Consider the following 17,875-nt stretch of genomic DNA (forward strand, 5'->3'; position numbering starts at 1 on the left):
GGCAACTTGATAAAACAGAGGTTACTTAGGTCAGCAAAGTTGGCGGGACAGGGATGGGAGTGGATGCGTGGTTGATTGGTTGTTTTTGAGTAATGGGGTTTTTTAAGCAAAAATTAGCTTATGCGAAAGAGTTCCCTCGCTAGCCGGTGACAGAAAGCAGCAAACAAAGGGCACGGTAACCAATCACTATGTCAATTTTATTAAGGACGTTCTTGCTGAGATGGACAAATTTCCTGAAATGAAGGGACATTATCTGATCATGGATAATGCGCCAATACATACAGGTAAAATAATTGGTGAGATGATTGAAGAGCGCAGCTACAAGTGCATTTACTTGCCACCTTACTCTCCAGAACTCAACCCAATAGAACAATTTTGGTCTGTTGTTAAGAGTAGTGTGAAAAGAGAGTTTGTACTTAAAAAAGATACTATTCCTCAAATAATTGCAGATGCTAGCAGCCAAGTTGCCCAGTCATCTTTTGAAGGATTTGCACGCTATTCCACTAGACGTTTTGATGACTGCCTTGCAGGCCATCTTATTTAATAAACAATTATGTATGCGACATATTTTTTTTTGAAAAGCACGACACTGTTTTTTTAAAAAGTGCGACACTATTTTCCTAAATTGTGCAATACTCTTTTCTAAAAACATACGAAACTGTTTTATTTAAAAACGCAACACTTTAATTTTTTTTTTCTTGCGACATCATTTTGGCAAAAGGTGTATTAATTTATATTCTTAATAAAAATGAACATAAAATCCAATGATATTTACGTAACTTGGTCATATACTTAAATACAATATATATGTACATATATTCGGCAATATCTCTTCTCAGAATCCCTAGTTTATCTTCTGATACTTTGGTCAAATGGTTAATCAGAGTAAGGTTTAAAGATATATAATCTTAATGTCTCGATTTCAACAACCTTCCTTTTATATTTTGACAAGACATCCAAGCACCAACAAAGAATTGAATTGGTACCGCTTGTAAATTTATACATTTACTACAGAGAAACAATAAGCTATGTATATATTGAGTGAGTGTTTAAACACAATAAAGTATGTAACTTTTAAAGACTTGTAATTAATCAATAAGCAACCTACGAATGTATCACTAAATAGGACTTTCGGTCATAATAAGTCACTGAACAATCCTGATCTTGTAGCTCAGAGGTTCTTTTGAATGCAGCATGTGTACAAATGAAAATTATATTCAAACTAATTTAATAATTTACATTGTCTTGATCTAAATATTAAAATATGGCACATCTTTTTAAAAATATAAAATTATTACAAGTACAATCACACACATAACGGTTTTTTCTTCAAGTTTTCGTGTGTTCATTTGGATTTTGTGCTTTCGAAAAAAAAAACTACAATTAATATATGCATTTCATTATAAAGACGGATCAACTGTAGCTCAAAAAAAGCAAGAAACATATATATATATAAAGTACAAGCATTTTTGAAATAATAATAATAATAAAAAAAGCCAGTGGATAAACTGCCCTGTAATAAAGTAGCCAGATTTTATTTATTTATTTTTTTATTTTTTGAGTATCAAAAACATGTGGATAGGTTTATTCCGAATGGTCAGATCCAGGAGGATAATCTGCTAAAAAAACAAAAACGAAAACGGAAAGGCCCGCATAAATGAATTCAGGATTCTAAAGGGCACAGTCGGTCAAAACTAACCCCTTCAAATCTTCCGCGTTAGTAGCATCAAGAAAAATTGTATCTATACCTACAAGAAGAAAAAACAAATAGTAATTTCATAATTCATAGTGTAATTTTCATACTTGCTTTTGTACAAAAAAGGAATTTAATGTGGTACCTTTTGTTTTGTTGCTTCTGTTTTGTTTCCAATCCAAGGCTTATATACATACTCGCAATAAAAAAAACGATTTTCATGAGTTAACTCAAGTCATATTTGGTCATGAAACATTCTTCTCGATTGCCTAGCCTATAATGAATAGCTCGGTAAGGTACAATGATGCTAAGTTCTTTATAACTAAACTTCGGATTTTAGTTGTGGTCTATTTCTTGATCGATTCGTTGCTCTCTTCATTTACTCTTTATAAAATTAAATATCCGTAAACAAACATGAATACGGATAAAGTCCTATAAAAAGAGAAAGGGCGCCATATCAAGAGTATGTTTGTGTTGTTTGTTTTTCAGTGTAACATCGTGTATCTCATTACCGCCTTTGGACAGATTTTGTGTGTCTACACATTTAACTGACCTGATAGGTGATTCATTGGATATCTATGCGGCGTGGTGCGATGCAGGGTGGTATGTTGTAATTGTTTCAACATAGTCATATTAGGATATGTACCCTCTTTGTCAATTTCGGATAAAGTCACCATCAATAATGGGCTATGTTTCTTGGTTTATTTTCCACTGTTGTTGAGTTTTATTCTTTGTGAGGCTCGGAAAAGAGATGTAACTTCTATATATGGAATAATGTGTTATTCTCATAACTCTGTTCTTTAGTACTGGGACACACTTTTGATTCTTTTTTATTCTGTCTTTGTCCAAGGTATTAAATTTCTGTGTTTTAAGGCTACAAAAATTTGCACAATTACAACTTTCAATACAGAAAAAGGTGGCCATTCTGCCTACTATTTTGTACAAAAAATAATCTAGAGAACTAAAGAAAATCAAAGCCCAAAATGATATATATATATATATAGTAAATCACATTTGTATGTCGCACAATTCGAGAATACAAGGCGTATTTTTAAGAGTTATTAACCGTTATGAATGGATCTTCTTTTCAAATAAACAGCACAGAAAAGCATTGTTAGGCTATTAAGGATCATAATAAACATTCTGACACTATTTTTCTTATATAATCTATGCTCAACCTTTTGTTTAAATATAAAGCTTTTGAAAAAAAGAAATTCCAAAAACGCGCCTTATTTCTTCGAATTGTGCGACTTACAAATGTGTTTTACTGTATTTTCTTCAAAAAAATGGCAATGAAGCTCAGCAATATATAGTTTTACCGGACCAATTATATATCTTCTCAGTTTTTGATTTCCTAATATAATCTCAAAAGTCTTCTGTGGTCAAACTTCTATTTCGACATTGGTATCAATGTGCCCAATTGGGCTTAAAGCGCCCTAAACATGGTAAAGCTTGCAGAAGATTAAAATAATTGTAAGGATTTTATCTTTTTTCTTACAGTGTTGGTAACTTACAGTTATCCCACCGCCAATCGGGTGTATGAGAACATGGTCAAACGTTCGAAAAAAAATTGCATTTTTCCCACATGAAATATTTTTTTATTTGGCCACTGGACAAAAAAACACGCACTATCCCTCTCTCCCTCTCCCTCTCTCTACCTGGTTTTTTTATCGATTTACTATCAAATTCATTCCAACATTCAAAAACAGCTTATAAACACGCAGTCAAGCCATATTCCTTGTACTTGATATGGTGTCCACTGTTGACAACCGACGAAAATGAAATGAGATAGTAGACAACATTATGTTTAATGTTACGTATACCGAAGAGCAAGGCCATCAGAATCCTTTTGCCATGGTGTAAGACCTAGACAGGACAGGACAAGGAAGAAAGGATGGCAAGGGTGCTGGATGCTTTCACAAGACAAGACAAGAAGACCGAAGTAAAAGCGGACAGGAAAAGCTAGGCAGAAACAAAGATAATTGAATATCGTTTATTATTTGAATTGTTAAAGGTATTTATACTGTTAGAAAATAATGTAAGACTATATAATAAACGATGTAAAATGATACTGATATGTATCTGTGGAACTTGTTAGAGAATGTCAGAACTGGGCATGACACATGACGAAATCAATGTTTTCTAAGAATGCTGAAAACAAAAATCTCTGACTATGCCTTTTATACCACGACGGACATCTACACCAACGTTGCCAAGCAACTGTCACGACTACCCAAATTTATAAATGCGTCAAAGTTTGGAAAACTTATCAAAGACAAAGACTTTGGCGAACGGGTCTTCAAATGTGTCGAGGGAAAGAATATCAAAGGTCGAATATTATACAAACTCAAGGACAATGCGATCGGAAACTTGGCGGAATCAAATTCTGCCTTCCCACAGAAATCAATAACGATGGTAGCAATTGGATGAATGGTGGATATGTTAGGAAATCTCCAGACATTGAAAGCGTGGTGACACGGCAAGAATTCGTCGAGGCAATGATTATGAAGTTAAGGAACCGATGTCTCTGTCGTTATATCTTCGCTTCTACCAGGCCAACATCATCTTCACCGATCTTGGAAAGAGATTTCTTGGCGGAAAACAACGTCAAGGCAGCCGGCTTGGCTTATTGCCATGAGGACACTCAATCAAAAAGGCTCGGCTTTGTGTGATTTCATACGCTGGTTTATCAAACAACACTGACGGCGTTGTCATATCTTTAAAGCATGAAAAATGTTTATCATATGTTTATTCCATACTAACTTTTTTGTATCTTTTATAGAAGATGTAAGATGGTAAAGTCTATAGCGTTCGACCATGACAGCCATATAGAGATACTAAGCAGGTATTCTCTACTGTATAGGGACAAGAAAAAACTTGAACTATTCAAGTCAAGATCTGGCTGTGTGAGACGGGTAGCATAGTCCCTCTAATTCCCAAAATTTGATTAATCCCATCTTCCCTCCATCTTTCCTCTATATTCTCTCATTCCCCTCTCCTTTCCTATCTGTTTCCTTTACCGTTTACCATGAACTAATTAAAAAAAAAGAGCATTGCTTACCTTTGTTTATTACTTTTTCTGTTTTAACTGCAGGTTGAAGTTTTGGCTAAGCGAATGAGACAGAAAGGATTAATGAATATACTGTGATACTGGGGGGATATAGAGGGAGGGGTGAAATAAGTAGTGTCATAGGGATAAATAAAGAGATGTAATTGATGGGAGACATGAAAGTGCTGGAAAAAAAGAACGATAGAAAAGAGTCATGATAGAATGAGACAGATAAAAGTACTAATTACTTATCAAATTATCTATTAAAATAAATTAAACTAATGAATCACCATGTTGTATAATGCGCTTGTCTTGTCCCTGTCTAGCTTCTTCAACTTCCAGAAAGGGCTGTTGTAGAGCAGGTGACCAATATACTTCGAAGTTTAAGCAGAACATTTCTTTGTAAAATGTGCGCCTATAATACTTTTTATTTGAATTTCCTCTTTCTTCATAATCCTCGCACATCATATCTATAGCAAAAGGTACATGGTTATAAGAATATGGACTTGATTGAATCAATTACTATTTTTTTACCTTTAAAAGGGCCATCTACGTTTTCTTCAGATTTTCCTTTGTTGATTATTTAGAACTTCTTTTCGAGAATAGAGCTTTTGAACATGTCAAAAAAAAAAGCAAAATGGAAAGAGATGCCAATTGATATCAAAATGTCGTCATCAATTTATACTATATCTTGATTGATTCATTAAGAGTATCTTTAGCAGTTAAATCTCATATATCATTATAAATTGACCTCTGTGCTTTGAATTCTTTTTTTTTAAAAAAAAATATTCCTTATACTCTTGTTAAAACGAATAATTATCTGTGGAAATGACCAGCGAAAACCCCACAAATTATACTCGCTATGAATCTGACAATCTTGAAATTATTGGATTTACATTTTTAATGTATCTCTAGAAAGAAAATGGCCAATAAAATATTATTACCTTTTTTTTAAAAAAAAAAAAGAATAGGGATAAGATTGCCAGTAAAGAAAGACAGCTCTAAACAGTCAAAAAGTTCAAATGTTTTTTTAATAAAATAACCACACTTTCCCTTCGTGTAAATTTCATTCTCGTTCTGTCCACAAAAGGTAAGTAGATTGCTTATACTTACACTTTGATTCGTCTAAAACATTTCCTAATCTGTCTCAGTCTCAAGTAGAAACACTGTAAGCATAATTTGCACCCTTGTGAGCGGAAATTCAAGGCGGAAATCAATAATGGCTAAAAAAAAATAGATTTCTAATGAATTTTAAGGAATTCGTATCACAGTTACAGTGAAATTCTACCAAAGTTTGGCTGCAAGTTTGAATTTCTTTTTATGTACATTAGCTGTATTGTGTGCTTCTTGAACATATAAACAAATAATCAAATCTTTCAAGACTGTGTCTTTGCCTATAATTCCCCATGATTCCGTCATTTGTGTGTGTGTTTCGTTTTTACTGGATTTGGTGCCCCGCATTCATCAGTTGCAAGAGGAAATGTTGGAGAACGAGTCAGAAAGTGATTGAAACGGTCATAAATTGATTATTTTTATTTTCTTTTTTTTTTATTTTATTCTCAGTCTCTTTTTTCCTCTTCTTCTTACTTTTACCATGGCTCATTCTCATCCTCACGATTCTGCTCAGATCAATCGAAACAGCCTTTCATACAATCTCCATCAACGTCAATCATACGGTCGGCCCACATTTCGGGCACACACGGACGGGTTAACGGATGGAGCGGATGACCCGACACTAGACTTTCATTTGCCGTCTCGCCAACCGCTGCATGGGACCAGTGTTGCGGAATGGGCTGGAGGAAAGAAACGCACCACACGCATCAAGGGTACGTCCGGGTGTTTCGGTCTGGTAACACAACCCCCAGAGGATACAGAAGAAGTATCTTGGAGAGACGTTCATCGCAATATCAAGTGTATGGACCAACTCTACGACGCAACCTTTTATTCGTGGCTGAAAAGTGAAGATAATGTTCACGTAACAGCCATGTATCTACACAGAATTGCAAACGAATATCCGCTCTCTCGTATTGTCAATGCACTCAAGTGGCTTATTAGCGACTGGCGACTAGAGAGCATCAGTACACTAGTACGCAACGTCACCATGGACTGGGTAGATGAAGTTGGTGAGTAGAAAGAACAGCCGGTTTTGTTGGTGTGGTTTGGGGTTTGGTTTTTAGGGGGCAAATTTACTGACGGATTAATCTTGCAGGTGATCTGCGACGAGCGCACCTTCTACGTCATCTGACCAGCAGCTGGGCTACTCAGTACACCACTACACTGATAACCATGGTCCTGTCCGTCCCGCCTTATCTATCTGCCAGCAGTGTTCAAAGAGAGCGCTTTCTCAGGGCATTTACTCAAGAATGGGACTTTTCAAAACTATCCGAGTTTTTCATGTGTCTCCAAAGTCCAGCCAATATTGATTACAAGGTCAAGTGTGTCATGCTACAAGAAGCAGCTCGTCGCGAGAAAGAAACACTTGTAGCCAAGATGAATCGCAAGAAACGTCTTGCCCAAGACAACAATAACTCTACCACTTCTACTACCATAACTACCTCTACCACTAGTAGCAATAACAATAACGCTGCCACTCCCACCAATACTACCACAACAACCACAGCCAACAACAACAACAGCAGCAACGATAATAATAATAATAATAATAATAATAATAATAATAGTACTAATAGCAATAGCAATAACAATCATAATCATAATAATACTAGTAATAGTAACAGTAGTAACCCAACTACCTCAAACACTTCTGTAAACACCAACAATATCAATAAGACTGAGCCAGCCCAGAACGCACTTGCTTCCTCTCCACTCCCTCCTTCTCCTTCGCCGTCATCTTCCTCTTCCACACGACGGCACCACCGTCGGACATCAAGCAACGATGTCAATGATATCAAACGTCTCCGTCTCTCAACTCCTCCCGAACTTGACGAAGATCCCACGCCCACGCCAACACCTGTTACAAACACTCCCACCTCATCAACCCGACGTTCGGCTACTCCTGACCACCACCACCATCACCATCACCATCTACGCTGTGTAACGACCACATCCACATCTACTTCCACCTCTACTACGAACACAAACTCAAACACCACAGCTACTACTACATCCTCTTCCGCTGCATTACGGGCAAGTGCACCCAGCAGCACATCTTCTCATCTGCATTCAGCAGCTAGCACCTCTGCAAGTGTTAGCGCAGACCTTTCTCATCTTCACCTCGCGCCCAGCAGCACTGCACCATCACCTACTGTGGCAGATGCGTTTGCGTGCCACCATCCGTGCTACCCCTACAATCCCACGCTGCAGGTCCACGAACTCCACCGACGACGCTCGAGTTCTAATGCATCAACATGCTCCACTGCTTCTACCACAGCCACCACAACTATTCAAACTGATGATTCTCCTCAAGATGATCCTGACCCGTCTTCCCTTAAGAAACGGTCAGCAATGAACACAGGCCAAAGGGCTCAGTTAACAGAAGATTAATTCTTTTATATATACATATATATCATTAAAACAAAATTCTCTTCTTTTCCCCTTAAAAAAATAGTTGTTTATTATGAAAGGCATGCCCTAAAAAAACACACACATATATATATATATATACCCATAAGCACACGCGCACACACACACCAAAAAAATCATAAGCAGCTAAATCATGTAGAAACTAAAGTATTGGGAAGGAAGTGACCGAAAGGAAAGAAAGTATAATGATGTACCTGAACCGGTGCACCGCTATTACGGCCGTAACACATGCTCGCCACCTGAACAAAGGTGACCTTTTTGTGGGCACACTTGAGGCCAGTTGAAGTTCATTCATGAGTTTGGTGGTCTGGTACTCGCTGATGTGACCAATGTATTTCATAAAGAATGCACCATTAGAAAATCCAACATCCCTTAATTAGTTGAATTAACTTGCCTTGACTCGAGGGCTGCATTGACCATAGCCAGATAACGCTTTTGAAAGACTGGAAATAGTGCAAATATAGAGTTATTTATACATTCATGTTTGTGTATGTGTGTATGTGTGCGTGTGTGTCTATCTATGTATATTACAAACACACATACACGCTCTTTCTATGTTTATGTTTATGTTTATCAAACCACGACGTACCAAGATCCATGCACCGTTCCGTTTCGTTTTCTAACTGCTGTCGTGTCCATTGTAACTCGGTCCGAAGGGTGTCTTCAGGGGACTTGAGGTTCCACATCAATATCTTTATCTCCTTTTTTTTAAAAAAAAATCCTGTCTCACCACACTTTCTGGCTTGAGGTTGTCCGTTGACCCAAACAACTTGTCAAAATGTGCCATCACCCGTCCGTTGATACGATTCCACTCCAATTCACACGCTTTGAGATCTGCTTGATGTTGTCGTTCTTCGAGCGTCAACAACGCCTTTGATCTTTTGGCCAGTTCGGCCCGTAGTTGTTCATTCTGTTCCTCTGTTTCTTCTAAGCATGGACTAATTGATCCACCTGTCAAGCGCTGAGTGACCTGTAATACCATTCGTCGTTCCAGTTCAGACTCCCTCAAACGTGTTGCCAGTGTACGCTGTGCTTCCTGGGCTGCCTGTACAACACGTTTCTTTGTTAGTTTTATTTTCGGCATAGATTATATTCACACACACACATACGCACGCACTCTCACACACATATACATATATAGAAGAAATAAAGATAGAGACATGTGAGAGATGGTAGAGTTATTGGATTACCATTGTAAGTTGTATTTGTTGGTAATAGACACTACGAAGCTGAAGGATCAAATCATCCGATGTATTGAGTTTTGCTGAAAGATCGCGTTGCAATACGAAGTTTTCCTGTTCACTACGCTCCAATTCCTCTTTCATAGTTCGCAAAGACTCCAATAGCTCTAGGTTCTCTTGCCTCAGTAAGCCAATCACTGTCTTCAAGAATAATATTCGATAGTTTGTGTGAGAGGGGCAGACTGGGTCCATTTTATTTAGGATTTTATTTTATTTTATATTATTTTAGTATATTTTATTTTTGCATACCTCGGCATCAATCTCATCCGGATCTTCCTCTTCTGTGATCTACGAGTCATTAAGCGCCATGGTCTCCTTTGGGACCCCAGCTATGCTTAGGAATAACCCAATCTACCTTTTCAGAAAGAGGCCAATCCGGCTGACGGATCTCGTCGAATAGACTGCGGGGTGCATGTCTAAACTGTTCAATTGTGTGTCGACTTGGCTTGGAATGTAACAGAGGAGACTGAGGCAAGTTTTTTGTAAAGATAACCTCGGAGAACTCGGAATCAGACATTGCCATTCTATTGCCTTATTTTTTTTTTACTTTTTATTATTTTATTGAAATGTACAAGTAAATGAGGTAGCAAATTGACACTTACACAAGAGTTACAGTGTGGCTAAACGTGACAGTCAAATAAATGAACGAATTCAAGAATCAGAGGAGTTTGAGAGGAGAGATGTGGATGTGTGTTTTAAACCTGAAAAACACAGTATCATTTTTCTTCTTTTATCGATATATTTTATCCTTCCCCCCTTTTCTTCTTCTTCTTTTTCCTTTTCTACAAGGCTTAACTATACATTGCTAAGCGAAAAAAAAACAATTTATAATATATCTAATGCTTTAAAGTAATAATGTGTGATATTTGTATATACAAAATGCTTCAGGAAAGCAGTTACTTCTGGTACAAGTTAATGTCTTCCACTTACAAGAGTAAGGGTCAGTTTAGGGTCATATTAAGCAATGCTCTTTGTTTGTTTATATTTTCTTGAAAAGTAATATACTTGTGTGATAAACTTATCACTGTAGGAAATGACAGGATTTATAACTGTACTCGTAGAAAATATACGAGCGCATAGATTTTCCAGCCAATAGAATATCAGAGTTTAGCATTTTAACATTATTTTGAATCTAATCCAATAAAATATTTTAAATATAGTAAGTGTATACCTTTTTAGGTATCCGTATTCTTCTTATAATTGGTTCAACAAATTCACGATGTTTTATATTGGAATTTTATGGTTTTTATTGATCGAGATAATAGAAGTATGCAAAGAAGTACTGCTTTATCTGATATTTATTAACAGTTTAAGCTATATATTTGCTATATAGTATACATATATTTATTGCTACGTGCTATATTCTATCTTCCTTATTAAAAAAATTATTCTATAAATACTATACTATTGATGAAGGCATGCATATTCCTTACTTTATTCTTTTATCAAAGATTATACACCTGTCTTTTGTTGGCATTTCTATGGCTGATTTCTACTTTTAAAAAACCAAAAGTCAGATTCTATGAAATTCTCTAAATCAATTATTTCTAATGAGAATGCGAGCAATCTCGACATCCAAACTGTACATGACACTACTTTTTTATGGCAAATGCTTGTTAAAGTTCAAACTAAAAATATAAGTAATCTGTAGGCCATGTTTGTCCCTTTACCAAATTTCGCAATATGTAAGCAGTCCAATGTACAATTTTCATCTAGAGTATCTTTCTGTATTAAAGACTAAAATTATAATAGTAATTGAATTAAGTCTCAGGATAATAAGTCTCGAGTATCCTAAACTTAGTATATGCCAGACGTGTCAACGTTACAAGCCTTTTGAACCATTCGCATTTAAAAGAATTCTCGAGATCTTTGTAGACATTGGTGGTCTCAATATAAAATTATCAGGAGCTTGTCTTTAGTGTAATGCTTACCTCTTGTATAACCGATAGCCATGGTATAACTATAATATGTTTTATGATAAGTCTCTAATTTATATAAGATGATATCTATATGAAATAGGATCTAACTCGGATTCAGGGGGTTTGTTACCGAATGGTAAACTATTATATTTGAATACAGTCAAAGCTCGATATAGTGATAATTTTTTGGAAAATTTGGGCCCGTGCCTGCTTATTATCACTATTTTTCGATATAGTGATAGTAATAAAATTTCTGTCCACCATCCATATCACTATATCGAGCTTTGACTGTAATTATATAAGCTTTAATTTTGTAGTGGGTTGAAGAAGTTGATAAAAAGGTGTTTTGCATTGACTGTAAAAACTTAGTTAGGTAAATAGTGGGATATATATAAAAGTGAGAAAAATTGATACTTCATTAAATTCCACTATAAAAGGCACTTTAAACCCTAGAAAACTTGTAAAAATTTTACTAAAGTCGCCTTTTTTTCTGTAAGGCTTAACATAAAAGAGAATAAATATCTTTCAATAATCTTTTTTTAAGAAAAAAGCATTAACAATAATAACAAGTAGCTAAACAGGTCATCGTCTTCATTCCACGTATCATTTTTGTACAACAGTCTTTTTCTCACTTTTTCTTTCAGTCTCTGCACTGATCACATGAAGACAATTTTGCACGCTGTCAAATATATCATTGAAAGGTCTGGCGGTTTTGGATTATCCTCGTTTGGAAAGAATTACTTTGCTAATTATCGACCAGCCGAGACTGATTTTGAAGGATATATAGGCCCTTGTTTGGTTTGTTAAGTCCAGTCTTCTAGTGGAAAGTAGTAACTGATATGTCCGAAATATAGCAAAAAGAGCTGAAAAAGGTATGCAAAAGAGCATACAGTTACAGGACCAAAGTGAAGATAATGCAATGTACTGTGTTAGAGTTGTTTTTGGACAGCTGAGTTTGGATCATTAATACTCCTGGATGAGAATATAAGCCAGGTTTGGTATTTAAGCACCTTGAAATACTTTTCCTTCTAGCAGTTCAAAACAAAAAAAAACTATATGAATAAAACAGAAAGTGTATACTCCAGAAAGGTGGCACCAGTCCCCACACTGGACTCCACTCAAAGTTACATAATAATAATGACCTTTAACGTCAGTTTTTTTAAGTAATGATCAGCTCAAAATTCATACCTTAATCCAATTGAATATATTTAGTGGACTCTTGAAATTAGAATGAACGAAGAGAGGGTCAGTATCAACAATAAAAAAGGGTATGTTATGTAATGCGATTTGAATAAGAAGAGATTTGAATTGAATTTGCTTCGCATTTTGTTAAAAACAAGGGGGCAAGCAGTGATTGATACCAAAGCTCCCCATACTCGCTATTACTCTTATGACTATAATATGTATATACATTCTCTTTTTTGTTTATTTGTATGAAGGCTCTTAGTATAATTATTGATGGGTGATTGAATACTAGATTTCAGTAAACTACTGACTGGATACTTAATAATTAAACACAATCAGTGCATTATATTGCTATATATGCTCATAATATTTTCATGGCATATGTGGTCTACAATTTTAGACAGATACCATTTCCTTTATATATGCACCAATGTACTATACGTATTTTATATGTTTTATAACTTTATCGGATGGCAAAATACACCAATTCTTGTCAAGAACATGAAGAGTTTGATGGTTGAGCTCTTTATATCGAGGTGCATTTATGTGGAAACACCAAAAGAAAAATGCCTTGACGTTATTAAGAGTCAAATTGAACTCGATACAAAGCTCGCTGGTTGAGAAAGCTTAAATATTGTTAGCTAACACAAAAAGTGTATTTTCTTTTAGATATTTGAATACCAAATAAAAAAAGGCGTTCTATACGATGGAAATAAATATATAATACTTTTTATGGTTACGACCCTGGAAAATAAAAGACAACAAGTTTGCCGACCATAGGATATAAAATTCAGTCTGAAAAGACCTCCAGAATTTTAGCTTAATACTAGAATTATTTCAGAATCAATAAGACCAAGCAGCAAAAATGTTTAGTTAATGTTCTTTATTCATAAGTAATATATATATACATATATATATATATATGCGTGTGTTTATAACTTGCGCTTGATGTTGTTTTCAATTAAAAAAATTTACCGGGATCTTGTGTGCACTACTAGTAGAGCCGATTACTTTATAGCTTTATCTACTTTTCTACTACTTTTGGGGCTCCATTTTTACCATTGTATTTTTACTTGTACAAGCTCGATTTATTTTTTAGTAATATTATTAGCCCTCGCCCCTACCGACATCCTTACTATTACACTTGAGAGAATAAAGTTAAGCGTACGGGTAATATATACTGAATACAGCCGTTTTATTTACTATTAGAACCTTGCTCACTGGAGGCATTTTTAACTTTATTGGAGGCTGATTTTTGTGGACATGTATTTTATGTTATAATTCCTAGCACCTAATTTTATATACTTCCCTGTTGTTTAACATAATAGGGTACGCAATTAACCTCTTGCACAGTGTGTGCGGGATTCAGCTGTCCCTTTGACAGTTAAAATTTTACTCGTTGTGAACATCCTTAGCATCATTAGAAGTATGATCATGTCAGCTCGGAACTATACTATAATATTTAGTCCCTACATTTATTCATTTATTTACTGTTTATCTCGATTGGGTACACAATCACCTTAGTACAAGATGTTGAGGGTATATTCATTGGCTTTACAGCAATTAGTTTGCTAGAGACATTACTTTTTTATACAATCGAATTGAATATTTAACTGTATTTAATTAGATGTACAGCTTTCTTCCACCCAATATTTTGGTCGTAACTGCTCATATCTTGGGTACTCGTATAGCTAGCATTGAGACTTTCCTTCGATATGACCTTACTTCACATGAAGCACAGATTAATGTTTGAAAAAGAGGAAGACATATGGCCTCTAAAGAAACAGGGGTCACTTGTTTCTTGCTGTTAAATCAAACTGTGCTTTTGGATACCTTGAGTCGTGAAAACTCTACGCCGGTTGTCCCGTTATCTATTTAAATACGACAGACGGATTCTCACCAATACAAACTGAAATATATCTATACTCATCATTAACAGTACAATTAACAAGATCGGGCCTGCGATACTTGTGAACAATAACGAATTTCAAAACTTTACTCAATAATCGAGCATGCATGATAATGAACCCTTCGGTGTATTTATGGTAAAAGTAGTGAATCTAAGAGAAAAACACTAATACTGTGAAAATGAATGGTTGAGAAAATAGAAACAGCACTATTTGTTGTTGAGATAGAGCAAAAATAGTATTTAGTCTTTTTATTATTATTACTTTTTATTGGATATTATGATCAATAAAGTAATAAGACCTACAATGGTATAGTGGCAAATAAAATTGAAAGATATAGCAGATCAAAATAGGCGGGGTGAGAACAGAAGGAGACGGAGGTCGGAAACAGGTGTATATCAGATTAATGAGTTACTTGACCTAGGTTAGAGAATCAGATATTCTTATATATTATACAAGATAACATTAGTTAGTGGAGAGAAAGAGTTCCGATATATATTTAAATGTATATTTGTGCTCATTAATACCCGTGCTTGCATTTATAGTATATTACTACTGCACTATCTACCTGCAAATGATTTTAGTCACAACAGGAGTACTTCTGTGAATAAATTGGTATTAGACTAAGAGACAAAGAGAGAGAGAGAGAGAAATAAGAAGAAGTCCTGTGTGTAAAGCCCTTGACTTTAACGCACAGGAATACAAAAAATCACAGGTGTGAAATGTCACACGTAATTAATATTATATAATGTGTACAAAGTATAATGTTTTTAATATTAAACATAGATTAGGTGCTGGTGTATTGAGAGGGACTTTCCTTTTTAATATAAACTATGTAGACTTTACAAGATACATGTATTCTTTATAGATTGTTGTAAGAAGGATATATAGTTTTATTCCTCATTAATAATTCTACCCATTTTATATGCTGACACATTCATTTGATTATTGTCGCTATAGCAACTTTTTATTTAAAAAAAAATCAAAATTTCACCGTATTTACCCACTCATTTCCGTCAGTTTATTTTATACTATTTTTTATTTTACTTTATTTTCAAAAAAATTAAAAAAAAATATATAAAAAAGCATTTGTTTAATCAGCCTTATCTAGTTAATTCTTTTGTATTGATGATATCTCAATGTAAGGATCTTCTTTAACTTTGAGCTGAAAATGTCAAATCGTGTTAATCTACAACACTTCGGTTCAAATAGGAAGCCAAGCCAATCGATCAAGAAACGGGAAAAAAGGACTTGCTTGTGAGAAAGACTCGAGCTTAAACTCAGACAAAGTAAGCAAGTCACTGGTCTTCCGATATAAGCTCGGTCGGGGATTAAACAAAATGAATAAACACGTATAGCTCATTTAATCCGCTGGGTTGAACTGTTTTCCCCCCTTTATTCAAGCTTTTACCATCATGTTCTCGGCCAAGGTCCAAACTGCCATTCGCACCACTGTTAATGGTGAGTAATACATTGAAGAGAATTTACTCGAGCAATTCACTCAATTTTCCCCATGTTGTATTGTAGTGGCCCGTCGCTCATACAGCCATGCCAACGCGTATGATGCCACCTACAAGAACTTGCTCATCAACAAAAACACAAAGGTGATCTGCCAGGGCTTCACAGGAAAGCAGGTAACTAAAGCTATAAGAAAACTTTCCCAGGAAAAAAATATTTTCTCTATCTTTTTATTTTCTTTTTTGTGAAATGAGTCTTTTGTAAAAAGGGCCCCATAAATCACAAACCCCTTCATCACTGCGTTTTCTCACACTTTTTTTCGATTTTATTTTATTATATAATATAAATTTTAGGGTACTTTCCATTCTCAGCAGGCAATTGAGTACGGTACCAACATGGTCGGTGGTGTCTCTCCCAAGAAGGCTGGTCAGGTTCACCTTGGTCTCCCCGTTTTCGGCTCAGTTAGAGAGGTAAGATAGTTCACAAATTCATATACATATTTTCATAGTATTAGGTTTCATCGAACTTGATTTTATATTAAATGAAAATAAAATCCCTTATCTTTATAATCAATGAGCATACATACTATATAATACTATACAGTATTCTGCTATACTATAATATTATAAGCATTTAATTTAATTACATACACACAAACGAAGAAGATGAAAATAAGAAGATCCACATTGTATTTTCAACATTTGTGCTGACTGAAATCATATCACCAATTTTCCTCAACTTTTTGGCTCTTCTTTAATTTGGACTTAAAATTGGTTTCTCATTATTTTTTTAAATTTTTATTTTTAAATTTTCTGCTTCTTACAGGCTGTTAAGGAAGCCAAGCCCGACGCCAGTGTTATCTACGTCCCCCCTCCCGGTGCTGCCGCCGCCATTCTCGATGCCATCGAAAACGAGATCCCCCTTATTGTTGCCATCACTGAAGGTATTCCTCAGCACGACATGGTCAAGGTTAAGCAGGCCTTGATGACCCAGGGCAAGTCACGTCTCGTTGGTCCCAACTGCCCCGGTATGATCTCTGCTGAGCAGTGCAAGATCGGTATTATGCCCGGTCACATTCTTAAGCGTGGTAAGATCGGTATTGTCTCCCGCTCCGGTACATTGACCTACGAGGCCGTCAACCAGACTACTGAGGTTGGTCTTGGTCAGACCCTCTGTGTCGGTATTGGTGGTGATCCCCTCAACGGCACCAACTTCATCGACTGTCTTAAGGTCTTCTTGGAAGATGAGGAGACCGAAGGTATTGTCATGATTGGCGAGATCGGTGGTACTGCCGAAGAGGAGGCTGCCGACTTCTTGACCCAGTACAACTTGTCCAGAGACCTCCCCAAGCCCGTTGTTTCTTTCATTGCTGGTTTGACTGCTCCTCCTGGCCGTAGAATGGGTAAATTAAAAATTTAATTTTTATTTTTTTGGGATCATTCATTCTAAAATATGATTTTGGGAATTCTGTAGGTCATGCTGGTGCTATCATTTCCGGTGGTAAGGGTGGTGCTCAGGATAAGATCAAGGCATTGGAGAAGGCTGGTGTCATTGTCACTCCTTCCCCTGCCAAGATGGGTATTGAACTCCAAAAGGTACGTGTTTTAATAAGGCATTTGTGGTGATTGATTAACTCATCTATTTGCATTATCTAGGCTATGGTTGCCGCTGGTTTGGCTTAAGAGATAGGATATCCGTTGTTTTAAAACTCTGTACTATACATTTATATATTGTCGTTTTTGTTTTCATTAAAGCGATAGAAAGAAGTTATACTCTCAATTCACTTTAAAAAGAAAAAGCCATTTTTTTTTTCATTCATAAAAAAATCGAAGAGGCTTATCTGATCCGCCCATTCCCGTATTCAATCAATTTTATACTAT

At 35.7% G+C, this 17,875-nt stretch overlaps 5 protein-coding genes across 5 annotated transcripts; 3 read left to right on the forward strand and 2 right to left on the reverse strand.

The window, feature by feature from the left end:
- Positions 1-2,271: 2,271 nt before the first annotated feature.
- Positions 2,272-3,282, forward strand: PHYBLDRAFT_60666 (hypothetical protein; the record flags this gene model as incomplete). The annotated part of the gene is made up of 5 exons (XM_018440679.1): positions 2,272-2,296; positions 2,331-2,446; positions 2,498-2,632; positions 3,066-3,138; positions 3,194-3,282. 5 exons carry the CDS (start codon positions 2,272-2,274, stop codon positions 3,280-3,282), a joined length of 438 nt encoding a protein of 145 aa, XP_018295575.1.
- Positions 3,283-3,841: 559 nt separating this feature from the next.
- PHYBLDRAFT_60667 (hypothetical protein) lies at positions 3,842-4,365 on the forward strand (the record flags this gene model as incomplete). The annotated part of the gene is made up of 2 exons (XM_018440680.1): positions 3,842-4,022; positions 4,046-4,365. 2 exons carry the CDS (start codon positions 3,842-3,844, stop codon positions 4,363-4,365), a joined length of 501 nt encoding a protein of 166 aa, XP_018295576.1.
- A 650-nt stretch (positions 4,366-5,015) lies between these two features.
- Positions 5,016-6,161, reverse strand: PHYBLDRAFT_60668 (hypothetical protein; the record flags this gene model as incomplete). The annotated part of the gene is made up of 3 exons (XM_018440681.1): positions 5,016-5,247; positions 5,856-5,965; positions 6,069-6,161. 3 exons carry the CDS (start codon positions 6,159-6,161, stop codon positions 5,016-5,018), a joined length of 435 nt encoding a protein of 144 aa, XP_018295577.1.
- Positions 6,162-8,657: 2,496 nt separating this feature from the next.
- PHYBLDRAFT_164445 (hypothetical protein) lies at positions 8,658-10,049 on the reverse strand (the record flags this gene model as incomplete). Its single annotated transcript, XM_018435006.1, has 6 exons — positions 8,658-8,728; positions 8,875-8,986; positions 9,016-9,345; positions 9,476-9,667; positions 9,776-9,814; positions 9,882-10,049. 6 exons carry the CDS (start codon positions 10,047-10,049, stop codon positions 8,658-8,660), a joined length of 912 nt encoding a protein of 303 aa, XP_018295578.1.
- A 5,878-nt stretch (positions 10,050-15,927) lies between these two features.
- PbSucCoASa (gdp-forming, alpha subunit of succinate-CoA ligase) lies at positions 15,928-17,867 on the forward strand. The gene is made up of 6 exons (XM_018439933.1): positions 15,928-15,998; positions 16,065-16,171; positions 16,349-16,465; positions 16,821-17,397; positions 17,469-17,590; positions 17,651-17,867. Exons 1-6 carry the CDS (start codon positions 15,953-15,955, stop codon positions 17,675-17,677), a joined length of 996 nt encoding a protein of 331 aa, XP_018295579.1. The 5' UTR covers positions 15,928-15,952; the 3' UTR covers positions 17,678-17,867.
- Positions 17,868-17,875: the final 8 nt, after the last annotated feature.

The sequence above is a fragment of the Phycomyces blakesleeanus genome, assembly GCF_001638985.1.
Source record: "Phycomyces blakesleeanus NRRL 1555(-) unplaced genomic scaffold PHYBLscaffold_4, whole genome shotgun sequence".
NCBI lineage: Eukaryota > Fungi > Mucoromycota > Mucoromycetes > Mucorales > Phycomycetaceae > Phycomyces > Phycomyces blakesleeanus.